This window comes from Ictalurus punctatus, chromosome 4 (genome assembly GCF_001660625.3).
Source record: "Ictalurus punctatus breed USDA103 chromosome 4, Coco_2.0, whole genome shotgun sequence".
NCBI classification, from domain to species: Eukaryota; Metazoa; Chordata; class Actinopteri; order Siluriformes; family Ictaluridae; genus Ictalurus; species Ictalurus punctatus.
In genome coordinates this window covers 11,646,834-11,662,500 of record NC_071284.1, presented here as the reverse complement: position 1 = coordinate 11,662,500, position 15,667 = coordinate 11,646,834, and the positions used below count along the sequence as shown (strand labels likewise).

At 39.0% G+C, this 15,667-nt stretch overlaps 1 protein-coding gene across 2 annotated transcripts in view; it reads left to right on the top strand.

Annotated features, from left to right (window-relative positions):
* zc3h18 (zinc finger CCCH-type containing 18) overlaps positions 1-15,667 on the top strand; it is a 40,611-nt gene that overhangs the window by 11,566 nt on the left and 13,378 nt on the right. For both annotated transcript variants that reach the window (XM_017466366.2, XM_017466367.3), the window contains exons 3-9: positions 972-1,056; positions 1,745-1,899; positions 4,853-4,948; positions 5,307-5,464; positions 6,041-6,070; positions 6,233-6,347; positions 6,514-6,788. In XM_017466366.2, coding sequence (XP_017321855.1) covers positions 972-1,056; positions 1,745-1,899; positions 4,853-4,948; positions 5,307-5,464; positions 6,041-6,070; positions 6,233-6,347; positions 6,514-6,788 — 914 coding nt within the window. The remainder of the gene's footprint in view (positions 1-971; positions 1,057-1,744; positions 1,900-4,852; positions 4,949-5,306; positions 5,465-6,040; positions 6,071-6,232; positions 6,348-6,513; positions 6,789-15,667) is intronic.

Here is a 15,667-nt window from a genome sequence, read left to right as displayed (position 1 = left end):
CATTGCTGCAGAGGTTGAAGGGGTGGGGGGTCAGCTTGTCAGTGCTCAGACCATACACCACACAAGCATGGTGGTGGGAGTGTCGTAATCTGGGGCTGCATGAGTGCTGCCGGCACTGGGGAGCTACAGTTCATTGAGGGAACCATGAATGCCAACATGTACTGTGACATACTGAAGCAGAGCATGATCCCAGCATGTATTTCAGCATGACAACGATCCCAAACACACCTCCAAGACGACCACTGCCTTGCTAAAGAAGCTGAGGGTGAAGGTGATGGACTGGCCAAGCATGTCTCCAGACCTAAACCCTATTGAGCATCTGTGGGGCATCCTCAAACGGAAGGTCAAGGAGCACAAGGTCTCTAACATCCACCAGCTCCGTGATGTCATGGAGGAGTGGAAGAGGACTCCAGTGGCAACCTGTGAAGCTCTGGTGAACTCCATGCCCAAGAGGGTTAAGGCAGTGCTGGAAAATAATGGTGGCCACACAAAATATTGACACTTTGGGCCCAATTTGGACATTTTCACTTAGGGGTGTACTCACTTTTGTTGCCAGCGGTTTAGATATTAATGGCTGTGTGTTGAATTATTTTGAGGGGACAGCAAATTTACACCGTTACACAAGCTGTGCACTCACTACTTTACATTGTAGCAAAGTGTCATTTCTCAGTGTTGTCACATTAAAAGATATAATCAAATATTCACAAAAATGTGAGGAGTGTACTCACTTTTGTGAGACACTATGTTTTATGTATTTATCTATATCTCTGTGTGTAATATATATTTATATATGTGTGCGTGAGAGAGTGAGTGCATTATGTTAAATTATAGCCTTCGGATGTGCCTTTTTTTTATTTTACTTTCAAATGCATAATTCTTTGAAACTTGAATAGTATTGGAACAACCAAACAAGCATTTATTTCCTTGAAAATACCTGATTTTTCACTGCATATTTCTGTGGTCTGTTTCAGGACGATGATCTTGAGGAAGGTGAAGTAAAGGACCCCACAGACAGAAAAATCAGACCCAGACCTATATGCAGGTTCTTTATGAAAGGTAGGCTCTGAAGTTGCTGATTTAAAATATTGTAAAGTTAGATGAAAGGAGGATTTTGTTCTATTATTTTTGCTTCTAAAGCACGTCTATTGCGGTGTAATAATAGTGTATTGAGTCAGGTAATGAGTTGTAGCTAGACTTATTAGTGTGTTGTATATGCCATATGTATGTACTGTACAATACACCAGTGCTTATATTGGTGAAATATCTGACATCCTCCTTTGTGTCAGTCTCTTTAAAAACTGACAAAAACCCAAAGCAGCATATACATGCGCGCACAGCAAACTCCTGCTGCATTCAGGCAGCTTTTCCTTGCTGATTCAATCCAAGCTAAAGCAATCACTGTGCGAGTAGTGGAGAATGCAGGATTCATACAGCTACAGAGAGCTATTTGCCTCTGACAACACAACAGGCTAACAGTAGATTGGGCTTGAGAGTCACACAAGTGAAAGCCAGCCAAGCTCAATCTTGTTACATTTATTCATTTAGCAGACTGTTTTATCCAAAGCTGTGCACAAGGGGGTGCTATTGTACAGCGATTGCTGAAATGTAGACTTATTCATTTTGGTTCAAGTCCTGTGAAATTTGCCTGAAAGATTGAACTTTTATAAACATGTATATAAAATGTTTTAAACATTCAGCTCAACAGTGGTATTAAAATGAAACTTGATTTTTCTGTGTCTGATAGGTAACTGCACTTGGGGCATGATCTGTAGATTTATCCACCCAGGAGTCAACGACAAAGGCAACTACTCCCTCATCTCCAAGCCAGACCCCTTTTCTCCAAACGGAGCTCCTCCTGGAGGCGGAGGCCCTCACCCACTCATGCCCTCCAACCCCTGGGTATGAGAGTGCTAGTTATTACCACCATAGTTCTTTTCACCTCATAGAACAGGCAATGGGCGTGTTTAAGTTACTCATTGATAATGTCATCATGATAAGCTAATTTCAGCAATCAATAGTAACTCCACGGACGATGAAAATGACGCAAATAGTTATGTCTTAAGCGTCATTGAGATGTGCTTTGTAGCCTGTACTTCCCCCAATGATTATATAATTATAGTATAATGACATAGATTCTGTCAGATAATGGATAATGACGATATGTAAATTGAGAATTACTCGCTAATTGATTTTAATTATGTTGTATTCACCCATGTATGCAGTCTAATGTTATGGAATGATCAAATAACTGTCCCCACCCACTTGACTGTTTTTTCCCCACAATGTTTGAATGAAATTATTTAAATTCAGTGTGCTGTGCTTACGAATACAAGTTTAAAGTATTATTTTTCCATATTAATTGAACTTCACAAACCCCTAATGCATGATAATATTAAGTAAAAAAAAATGGTTGCAGCTGTGTATGCATTCTTAACAAGTAAGACAAATGTCAATCAGGTTTTATTTGAGATCATGGCAGGGTATCGACGCCACTGGCTGTGCTGAAAACACACACAATGTAATGTACACCTCTTTATTTGCATGCAGCTGTTGCCAATAATGTCAGGTCATTTTTGTTTTGGACAAAATGCTGCAGGGGTATTTTGTTTGTTTTTGTTTTTTTGTTTGTTTGTTTTTTAAACCTCATGGACAGACTTTTTGAATGTACAACCCTGTCCGAAAGTATTGGAACAGAAAGATCATTTGATTTTGCTGTAGACTGAAGACAGTTGATTTAATGATGATAATGAGTCTTTTATTAGTCACATAAATAATTTCACCGTGCTGTCATGTATTTTTCGCATGTCCCAGCATGTTTGGAACCTGTGGTCAGAGTGCAGGGTCAGCCATGATACAGCACCCCTGGAGCAGAGAGGGTTAAGTGCCTTGCTCAAGGGCCCAACAGTGGCAGCCTGGCAGTGCTGGGGCTTGAACCCCAACCCTTCTGATTTGTAACCCAGAGCCTTAACTGTCAAGCCACCACTGCCCCTGTTTGAGAATAGTATGAGAAGAGAGTTTATTATTTCAACTTTTATTTCCTGTTATTTATATGTAGATGTATTAAATGATATAGAAGATAACACATTTTGTGTCAGACCACCCAGTTTGTTGGTGAGCAAAAACATGTGACTGACAGGTGGTTTTTGTTACCCAGGTATGCCCTGTTAGATTGATTGTTTAAACAGTAAATAGCACTGAACATCTGCTCTTGGTTTTAGCCTTCAGTTTCATCTATGAAGACTGTAGGACAATCCACCGTTCGAATAAGACTTCGAGAGCCGAAATGTAGAGGCCATACCACAAGATGTAAACCACTCGTCAGCAATAAGAATCTTAAAGCCAGATTGGAATTTGAAAAGAAATACAGAGATTAGCCACAAAAGTTCTGAAACCAAGATTAACCTCTACCAAAGTAATGGAAAAGCCAAAGGCTGGAGAAAGAAAGGATCTGCTCATGAACCAAAACATGCACGCTCATTTGTGAAACATGGTGGAGGTAGTGTCATGGTTTGGGATTGCGTGGCTACTTCTGGAACAGGCTCACTAATCGTTATTGTTGTAACTCATGATGGTTGCTGCAGAATGAATTCAGAAGTTTAAGGAACGCTTTGTCTGAAATGCATCTGAATTAATCAGGAGAAAGTTAAACATGCAGCAAGACAGTGAGTACCTTTACATGGACAGCAATAATCTAATTATTGACCTTATTTTTATTGACACTATTGTGATTAAGGTGTTTACATGAGTTGCTTTTAGACTGTTCCTTTCATGTTCCCGTTTTACATGTTCTAGAACATGGATCGATTAACGGCACACGTCGTTACGTCCCGATGCGACCCCGTCCGATGTTCCCTCCAGAATTTCACGTATCAATATACAGTTCGTCTTTGTTATGGTATCATATACAGTTTTGGGTGTTTTATTTTTAATTTTACGAAAGCTTTAAGTGCAGTTAATTGTCATGCTATACGTGCAAATAGACGACTACTTCAAGCCATGGGCTGTGTTCGTTGTGGATGCAGCCATGCTCTCTTGTTTGCCGTCAAACAGCACTTGATGTGTGTTTGTGTCCTGTCGCAAAAACTCCCACACGACATTAATAATTAAGGTGCATACATGTCTGTAATGCACATCGATAATATGGCTTAAATAGGAATACTCCGTCTTAATTTGATTTGTGTTTACTTCGAGTATAACTTTAGCCGGATTAAGGTCATCAATAATCGCTGTTTACATGGTAGTTTCTTAATCGGTGTTGTTTTAATAGGGTTAATATCGGAGTATTGTCCATGTAAACGTACAGCTGCATTTTGACAACAGTTACAATATTAATTTTAATAAGAGTAATAGTGTCATGTTTTTAACCGTTTGTAGTTACATTTAATGTCCAAGACTTTAAATTTATCATTTAAATTATAAATAGTCTCTCCCACACCAGCTTTTCTTTTTCCCCCTTTTTTTTTTCTAACTCTTTATGGTGATGAAAAAAACGTCTTTGTCTGGCAGAAAACTGTTACAAAGCCTTGATACTTGAGATATCTCTGCAGAGTGATTCATTTCTCTTTGTTAAATAGTCTTTAAGTTTGTCAAACGCTCCATTTAACAAAGTGTTTATTATTTTGCTTAGAGTATTTGGCGCATCCACCCCATCCCTGTGAATGATCTGACACAGAAACATATAGAAACATTAGCATATTAGGAGAGCATAAACAATAAACCTTTCATTTGTATTCAGAACAGAATCAAATTATTGCCTGGTGAATACAGATGTGTTGGATGAATTTTATCCAATTATTTTGTATAAAGTGCCTCAAAGTAAGTGTGTGTGTGTGAACTTTGGGTTCTCCTTTAGACCGGTCCTCCTGTTGAGGAGTTGCCTCCTCCCCCTCTGCCTGCAGAGCCTCCTGTGGAGAGTGCCTGGGAAAGAGGTCTCCGACATGCCAAAGAGGTACATCTTTGTGAATCTTGTGAAAACCCTAATCAGAGTCAGATGTCCTACAGGGTATTTCAGAGCCATTGTAGTGATCACCTGTTAAGTGAAGATGGCTGGACTTTCTGTAACTGTTCAAAGTATTTATGCAGTTTGTGTAGTGGTTTTTGGTTTTCCCCCCATTTAGCTCTTTTGAGATATCATGCTAAAAATGCTGTTGTGTTTGTGTAACATCATTTTATAGTACAAACAGTATATCCTCTCTTTATTCAGCATAGGTTGTTGAGTATTCAGTTAATTATGGAGTTCATTTTATTGTGAGAAATATTGTGTGGGGGATGATTTTGATGCTAATGTAACACCTTGGTTGCCTCAGGTATTAAAGAAAGCCACAATACGCAAAGAACAGGAGCCTGACTTTGAGGAAAAACGCTTCAATGTTACCATTGGTGAAGATGAATGGGAATTCGACAAAGAAAACGACTTCTTCAGGGAACGAGGCTATCGCATTACCAGGGAAATCAGAGATCCTGGGTATGAAACCTCAGAGTTTAATCTTTATTAGCAGGCCTTGCTTAGCCAGTCTTGTTGATTTAGTGTACATCCTATTCCAATTGTAAACACTGGAGCTTTGACTGATTCTTTGACTGAGTAAAAAATTAACCATTTGATAAGCTAAATATTTAACACTTGGAAAGGATTTTTTAGTTCGGGACTTTTGAGATCGCCAGGGTCATGCAAAACTCTTATTTCTCGAACTACGAAAAAATATCATAACAGACTTTTTATCCAGATTTAAACAATTATTTACGACCTTGTCTTGCCTTGTCTGATTTAGTAAATGGCTGAAATGTGTCAGTCAGTTTCATAGCAAAACTTGGTCAAAGTGCATTAGACAGTAGACAAACCTGTTTAATCCCCAGAACCATAACCCGGTTGTACATAATGTCATGTTCTGTTAAATATTTAACAATTTTTCTTTTCTTTTTTTTTTGTGTTTGAAAGCTGTGCAGTGGTGTGTAGTAAATTTTGTTTGTCACAAGACATTTCCATGTTCTCAAATTCTCTAAATGATTTTCATTCCTTATTTTAAATTTTTTCACATTGCAGTGAAGTGGAATTCCGAGACCCTGTATATGGGTAAGCATTTTGTTGACCATTCTAAATTACTGTAAAGTAATGGTTTTATATGTCTAATGCTACTATTACTACAGTAATGTCTCACATTTTTATGTAATTTAAATCACTGTTTAGTTCTCTTCTGCTTTGAGCTCTGAATAGTTTGAACCCTCCGTGTTACAGTGACCCATATGGTGATCCTTATTATGACTATGAAATGGAGGCTTTCTGGAGAGGTGGCCAGTATGAGAACTTTAGAGTGCAGTACACAGAGACCCCTCTGCCATACCACTACAGTGTAAGTTTATACATCCAAAACAAAAAAAATGCTCGGCTTCTAGCAAAAGTATGAGAGTGGATGGCTGAAAACGAATGGCTTAACAGTCCCAAGATTAAATTTTGTAAACTATCTTCTCTTTGAGTATATGTGTTTTAATCAGCATGTGCGGATGCGTTTGTTTCAGGATCGAGAGAGAGATCCCCGTGAGCGGCACAGAGAGAGGGAGCGTGAGCGAGACCACCGCGAGCGAGAGCGCAGGCAGAGGGAGCGAGAGCGGGAGCGAGAGCGGGAGCGTGAAAAAGAGCGGTTACGTAAAAAGGAAGAGTGGGAGCGAGACCGACTGAAACGTGATGAGAAAGAAGGGAGACCCAGAGAGCGGCCGTTAAGGGAACCACGTGAGAAGAAAGAAGAAAAGGACAAGCCTCTTAAACCTCGTTCGCCTATCAGTATGCCACCCAGGTAAGCTCCATTTCTCAGCCTTTTCCCTGTTTATTCCTGTCCTACCAGCATAATGCATCTTAAGATCTGATTTTAAATCCAGTTTCTTCCACATTAGTAAAAAGCTTTGTTGTTTTTTTAATTAACGCACTGCAAATGCGTTTAATATAAATTTAGTCAGCTGATCAACAGAAACTATCTTTCTTAAAATTGTCATTATAGCTTGTTGCTTTGTCAAACATTACATGGTGGACTGAACTACAGACAGGACTGCATTTGTTTTGCATAATACAGTTGGTACTTTGCTGGTGTGGCAATATCATGTTTGTTTGGGGGTTTTTTTTCTATGCCTCCTAGGATTTTCTTGCTAACAATGTTTGTACCTCTGACTTTGCGTGACATTGTCCTGTTTCACTGTTAGCCTACACCTTGGCAATCATTGCTGTAGAAGAGAAAGGGTCCGGTTTCAATATGTAATTGCAGATATTGAGAAAAGGAGATGCCCTCTTCATTTTTTTTTTTTTTTTTTAAATGCACCATGCCAGGGATACTAAACGGGAAGTATATTAGCCTTACACCCTTCTCAGAATTGCCACTGGTTTCCGTAATGTGTATGCTTGTATATGAATCTGAGTCTTTTACTGATCTAAATACCTAAAACATCAGATTTTCACACAAGTCCTAAAAGTAGATAAAGAGAACCCAATTAAACAAAAGGGACAAAAATATTATACTTCATGCTTTATTGAGGAAAATGATCCAACATTACATATCTGTGAGTGGCCAAAGTATGTGAACCTTTGCTAGATTATCTGGTGTGATTCCCCTTGTGCGGCAATAACTGCAACTAAACGATTCTGGTAACTGTTGATCAGTCCTGCACTTCGGCTTGGAGGAATTTTAGCCCATTCCTCAGAGCAGAACGGCTTCAACTCTAGGATGTTGGTGTGTTTCCTCACATGAAATTCTTGCTTCAGGTCCTTCAACAACATTTCTGTTGGGTTAAGGGCAGGATTTTGACTTAGCCATTTCAAAACATTAACTTTATTCTTCTTTAACCTCTCTTTGGTAGAACGACTTTTGTTCTTAGGGATGTTGTCTTGCTCCATGACCCACTTTCTCTTGAGATTCAGTTCATGGACAGATGTCCTAATTCAGAATTTCTTGTTTCATTAATTATGGAAAGCTGTCGGATGCTGCAAAACAGGCCATGATACTACCACCGCCATGTTTCACATATGGGATGAGGTTCTTATTGTGGTATGCAGTGTTTTCCTTTCTCCAAACATAATGCTTCTAATTTAAACCAAAATGTTTTATTCTGATCTCATTCATCAGCAGACCAAAATAATCCAGCTTATTCTCCAGTTTTCCACCCCTGGGCTCCAGATGGCGACTAAAATGGTCGCCAATGCGACTAACTTTTTAATTTTGACCATGTTTTTTCTGCCAGTCGCCAGTGACCACCATTACCCACAAACAAAATTTAAAAACAAATTAAATAGAAATTACCATACGTCTTGTGTTAGGCACTGAACTCTCATCTCCTCTTGCCTCTGTGTCTACCTGCCCTATCGCGTGTACTCCTGTATGGTTTCCAAAAAATATACTCTGCACTCTTTTCCTGCAGTGTTTGAAGCGTCTACTGTATAGATGACCTGAAATAGGTTTAAGGTCACGTTTATCGGGTTAAAAAGTTGGAAGTCTCAGCTTTATTAAAGGTGTTTAATTTAGTTTGATGCTTTAGTTTGTTGGAGTTTGAATTTATATGTTATATGTAGGCTAGCTAACTGCGTACTTAACTAACGTTAGCCAAAATATTGGACTTTCTCATTCCCTGCCCGTCCAAACCCTGCCTTCTCTACATCAGATGCCGACGATGTTGAGACCAACTCGACCAGTGAAAGTTCTCAAGTGACATTTGAGTCATCCCAGCCCATTTCAATTGGTGTGCAATCTTTTACAGATGATAACAGCCAAGCGCAGTGAGTTGAGTCTTCTTCTCCCGTCCCTGCGGCTCCCATCCTGACAAGACCGTTTAAATCAGCTTGGCTACAAGAGTTCGCCTGGTTACGTTATGACTATGGGAAAATGTACTGCACCTTTTGTGCTAAAGCAGGACACGATATTGCTGGTAAAACAGAGTACATTACCGGTTCAGTCATTTTAAAAAAGAAACCATGAAGAAGCATGGTGACAGTAAAAAACATGAACGCCTGGGATTGTGTCATTGCTAGGTCTGCCCCTCGTGCCACCCCAGTCGTGAAAGCAGTGCAACGTGCTAGTGATAAAGTCACAGAAAAAGAGATGAGGGAATTGAAAATAAAATTCAATGAAGCCTACATGATTGCAGTGGAAGAAATACCATTTACAAAGTTTAGGTCTCAAATTCTACTGTTGAAGAAGACTGGTATGGATGTATCAAAGACATGATATTGATACAGGTAATATGATCCAATATGATGTACTGAACATTGCACATTTATTGTATGTAAAGAATACATTGTGTAAACTATGGGAGGCCGAGTAAACAAAGGCAGACAGTACAGAAGGGAATGAAAAGGCAGTGTGAGGTAGCCATTTAACAATATCATCATATGTCATATGACATCACTATATTTTGGCTCTTGAAAATTTGATTTGGCACCTAAATATTTTGGTTTTAGGAGCCAATGGCTCCTAGATATTTTTTTTGGCTGGAGCCCTGCACCCTCAATATCTACAACTGTATGAAGCCAGACCTATGTACAATAGTTATTTTTGGGATCCGCATATAACCCCACCTAGAGAACAGGGATATTAACTTGGACATCCTAGCACAGACACATACTTGCCCTATACCACCCTGGAATATATAGAAACCAAACACTGTAATGGATCTGACCCAATATAAGAAGATGGTGACCCACGACAAGATGCCGTTTCCGACTTCATAAACCCGTAAATACAGACGGATCCAAGAGGGACAATAGTGTGTCTGCAGCAGTAGGGTTCGGACAACAGTGACTTGGTATTCGTATTCCTGGACAAAGCTCAATTTTCACAGCTAAGGCCTGTGCTTTGCTCCTAGCCCTAGAGCAGGTAGAGAGCACATACAACTGGCACTTTTTAATCTGTACTCAAAATCTTCCCTCCAAGCACATGTATCTTTAAAGACCGAACATCCCATAATTGCCAGCATCCTAGTTAAAGTGGATTCTTTACTGAGACAAAATTTCAACGTCCTTTTTTTTCTGGATACCAGACCATATGGGACTGTTTGGCAACAAACAAGCAGACATTGCTGCTGAGGAAGCCCTCAAATTGAGAATGACAGATTGTTAAATCCCACCATCAGATCTTAAACCAATAATAAACTTGTACATCTAAAAAAAAAAAAAAAGTGGCGAATGGAATGGGACCTATGCGTTCATAACAACCTATACAAAATCGACCCTGTTATAAACAAAAGACGATTCCTTAATTTCCCCTTTGAAACTAGACATGATCAGACCATATACACAAAATGCCATATTGGATACTCAAGACATACACATGCTTTCCTACTGAACGGTGGAGAGCCTCCAACAATCATTCTTGTTTTACAGGAATCACATGTTGAACATATACTAATGGCCTGTCCTGCCCTTAACAATACTAGACAACGCTTTCATGCAAAATACTTTTTGAGAATTCTTCCAGAATGTCTCACCAGGAAAATTCCTGGAGTTCTTATTGAATATTAAAGTGAAGGCCCTAATATTGCTGCTGCTGCTGTTGTTGACGCTGCTGAAATGTTGTACGATTTTATTGTTGTAATGCTGTAAGAATTACTGCAATGCCCTGCTTTACCTACCTTGATCTTGCCATGAAAATTGCCACTGATTCTGGCATGGCATTAAAAGAACAATAAATAAATAAATAAATAAACTGTTCTCATTCATCCACAAATCATTTTCCTTCTGGCTTGTGTACGTTATCTTTAGCAAACTGTAGCGGGGCAGCGATGTTCTTTTTGGAGAGCAGTGATTTTCTCCTTGTAACCCTGCCATGCATACCATTTGTTGTTCAGTGTTCTCCAGATGGTGGACTCATAAACATTAACACTAAACAATGTGAGGGGCCTTTAGTTGCTTAGACGTTAGACTAAGGGTTCCTTTCTGTCCTTGTGGACTGTTACACATCTTGCTCTTGGAGTGATTGTTGGTAGAACACTCCTGGAGACGGTAGCAATGGTCTTGTATTTCCTTAATTTACACAATCGGCCTGATTGGATTGGGCGAGTCCAAACTCTTTAGAGATGGTTTTTTTAACCTTTTCCAGCCTGATGAGCATTAACAACTCTTTTTCTGAAGTCCTCAAAAATCTTAATTTGCTCGTGCCATGATGCACTTTCACAAACAAGATCAGACTCTGATAGATCCCTCTTCTTTAATAAAACAGAACGGTCACTCAACCCGTGATTTGTCATAACCATTCATTGAAAACAGCTGACTCTAATTTCACGTTCAATTTAACTGCTAATCTTAGAGGTTCACATACTTTTACCACTCACAGATATGTAATATTGGATCATTTTCCTCAATAAATCAATAATCAAAGTATATTATTTTTGTCTCCTTTTTTTAACTGGGTTTTCATTGTCTACTTTTAGGACTTGTGTGAAAATCTGTTGATTTCTTTAAGTCAATATATATATGCAATTCTAAAGGGTTCACAAATTTTCAAGCAACAGTGTGTGTGTGTGTGTGTGTGTGTGTGTGTGTGTGAATAATGCTGTTTAAATTTCTTACCATACATAGTATATATTAAAATGTATATATTCTGTATGCTTAAACAACAATACAGCGTTGAACAAAATAATTGAGCTACTTATTAGATAATTGATTCAAATATCTTCACTACTCACTGCCCAGCACTGACTAATGTTCAAGTAGTTATATTATTAATAGAGCTGGCCGACGTGAGTGCGCAGAGCAGTGCTGGCAAGCAATGCTCATGAAAAGAGTGGGCACAAACATCCTTCCTGAATTGTTTTGAAATGAGAAACAAAACCATGTTCAGTCCTTTTCAATCCATCAAGTTGCAACCTGCCATATGATTCCCCTGAAGTTGATGTTTCACTATAGGGCCGGAACATGATACAGCTGTTAATAAGCATGATTCAACCAGGGACATCACGCTTTGCACAATGATCAGGAATGATTACAAATCAAATTATTACTCGCATAAAGACACGAGTTATGTCATGAGACCAGCAGAGTAGTGTAATAGTGTTCCCATACATTAGAGTGCTTTGGTCATAGTGTGTCTGTGGTGATGGTACTTTCCATTCCATAAATAAAGTATTTAGTAAAAAAAAAATCATTTGTCTAAATTAAGTGACATATAACATGTCGCACAGCATATAATGAAATTTAAAAAAAAACAAAAAAAAAAAACAAACTTTTTATTACTGATTTTATTAAGTAGTTGTTGTAGCACTAATAAAGGTAATTGTCTTTATTTAATTGATAGAAGCAAACTTTGGACACCCAGGATGTCTTGACTGACAAAACCGAGTTAGTGAACCAATAGTGAATTTGCTGTTTGATGTATAGTCATTTCCGTGTTATGCACTAGGAAGTGACTGTAGTATATAATGATGCAATTTGTTACACCACACAGGTGAAACTGCCTTAATCTGATGCAACTGTCTCTGTGTGTGTGTGTGTGTGTGTGTGTGTGTGTGTGCATGCGCGCACGCACGCACGCACGCACGCCTGGAAATGATTTAATCTACTTGTGTTGCTCTTTTCTTGGCCAGGTCATTTATACCTCTGCACATTTCATTTGTTTGCAGATTAAAGTCCCCCTTGCCAGCACATGAGTCTGTGGACAAGTGTATCCTAGATTTTTATACTATGTAATTTAATGAAGTATTTACAAGTTAAGGTTTCCATTCAGGTATGTGTGTGCAAAACAAAAAAGGAAAAGGTCTGTAGTTCTGTACTAGATTAAGCAGTTTCTGCTGTTTTGCTGTATTGCTGTGAGGGTAAGATCTCCCCTTGATGCACATGTGATGCTATGCTGCATTCTGCTATCTGATTATAGTCAAGCTGTAGTCATCCCAACTGATGGTTTGTTGTTTTTTCACTGTTTGAGGACCCAGGGAAGTATTTCAGCAGACCAGAAGGAGTATTTGACAAAATACTGCAGACGAGCTGATAAACGTAGGAGAAATGGCTGTAAACATGAACCAGATCTGCTTCTGTAGCAGAAACTCTGTTGCAGTTTATCACTTACATTTATGCAAATTCTTTAACTGACGTTTACTGGGCAGAGTCTAGCTACTGATCTAGTGAATTTAGGTCAGTTTCACAGACTTTCATGGGTTTCTTTTAAAATATATGTATGTGTGTGTGTATGGGTGTGTGTATGTATATAATCTATCTAGTCTCATAAGCAAACTGGGGACTTCGTTGGAGGCTCCTGCTGTTTTCAATTAAAATTGTAATTAATTTGCGCTTTTCGGTCATACAATATATTTTGACTTATTCTACTCTGTTTCCTTGTTTGCAATTTTAACTTTGTGGTACATTAAAATGTCTGGAAAGAACACGAAAACCCGTGGTAGCATTCAGACACGACTGAGGCCAAGTGTGCGCGCTGTGAGCGAGTCCTCTTCTCCCCCTGTATCCGCTTCACCGAGCGGTGACCCTGACTTCACCACACTCAGGCTCGAGTTGCTGGCTTTACTGAGGATGGACATTGCCGATATTTTTAAAAAGGAGCTCCAGAAGATTCTCGGGGAAGCGCTGTCTACTATCCAGCTTGACCAGCTGGCTAGTGATAAAGTTGTTACCGAGGCTATCATATCAACAGTGAAAAGTACTGTTGGGGAAATGGAGCACGCTTTCTCCGGTTGCACCAATGACATAGCTCACATGAAGACTACTATCGAGTCTCTCACTGCGACCGTGACTCAATTAGAGAATAAATGTGAGGATTTGGAGTCGAGGTCACGGCACAATAACGTTAGGATAGTGGGAGTTCCAGAGGGCGCTGACACATGTACAACTGCTGCTGTAGCGGCCTTGTTAAAAGAAGCATTTGGTCTGGAGAAGGAGCCGGTTTTGGACCGGTCCCACTGGACCCTTCAGCTGAAGCCTGGTGAACGACCACGAGCTATTGTGTGCAAATTCCACTATCACAGTGACTGTGTTGACATTTTACGCCGTGCGAGGGAGATCCAGCGGATTAAGTGAGGGATTTCACCATCTCCGTTTTCCCTGACTACACAGCCAAGACAGCCCGGGCGGCGTTTAATGAGGTTCGGCGTTAACTTTGTGGTATTGAGGGCGCTCGCTATGGAATACTTCACACAGCTTGACTTCGCATTACATATAACGGTGTTCAGAAGGACTTATTTCAGTGGAGGAAGCAGGAGACTATGTTAAACTCTTGATATCGGGGTGAACTGCATCACCTACACAGCGGAGTCTTTTTCGCTCTTCTATTATTTTTATTTTTTGCACTCTGCCTTCCAGCTCTACAGAATTCGGATTTTTATTGAAGATCTTGTCGTTGCATTACTTCGCGTAGATTTTGTGGACTTACTCCTCTTAAAATTACTTCTGTATTAATGTGCTTCTCTGTTTTGATGCTCTGACCGGGTTAGAGTTTCTGTTTATTTAAGTGTATTAGTCTTATCTCCTCGGCTTTACATGCTACACTGTAATATTATTTGTTACAAGTCTTTGAAAGGTAAGGACATTATATTTATTATTGTGTGCAGACTGTTTATCATTCTTGGTAATTTTGTTGGTTAGTCCAGCTTATTCTCGGAGTTGTTTTCACATGGTGGACAACGTTCGGTTTTTGTAGGATACACTGCTGTCTCATTTGTTTATGGAGACTTTGGGTGTGTGGGTGTTTGGAGGATTGTGAGAGTAAGCGGAACATGCCAATGCTTTGAAGGATGTAATGTTATTTAATTGAGAATCTGTTTTTAGAGGATTTAAACCTAAAATGATGAACAAATTATATTATAGAATTCAAGTAATTTTACTGGGGTTATCTCATACAGTGTAGCAAGTAATAATATGGAAAGACCTTTGTAATATCACAGTCTAAACTTGGATATAAAGAGAAGCAAATTAGTAAATGAATCATGCGTATATGAATCATACGTAAATGAATCACTTGAATATGAATCTCATGAAAATGAATTACATGTAAATGAACCATATGAAAATGAATATATAAATTAAAGACAAAAAATCAACAATGAAAAACCACATGTCTAAAGGCAATTGGACGGAAAGGTATGTGGTTATACTCCCCCACTTAATTTTAAATAGATTGTTAAATAGACATGTCTCATCTGTTCATAATCTATGGCACTAGTCAAAAGTGACTACGTGAAGCGCTACACATGAAACATAACATAAGCAATAAGGAAATTTATGTAACCAGACCTTTTATAAATTTTAGCTGAATACTCCTTATATAAACTATTTATTAAGTATCACACTGTCATATTGCTGCTTGTGCTATGAAAATAGTGTGACCGAACGTTACCACTTTGAGGAAGCAGACGGGTGTCCACTTGAACTTTTATTGTAGCTTTGAATGGTCTCATGTTCCTGAAATCAAAAATAAACAGCTATTAAAGTGGATTGTGTATTGAATTTGTGACCTAATGCTGTCCTAAATTTGGATATGTACCTAGAGTGTTTGTGTTAATGGAACGTTAACCTGTTTCACTGACACTGTGCTGTCTGTGTATCAGTCAGTCATCAATGACTGGAGTGAAAGAAAAGTGTGTACGTGCATATTTCTTTTCTTAGGATCTTTTCCTAAATATTCTTGGTTCCCTTCTGTTTCCCTCCTTTCCATTTTCCTCCTTTCCATAAACAACAGGGCTGATTTCCAGGGTT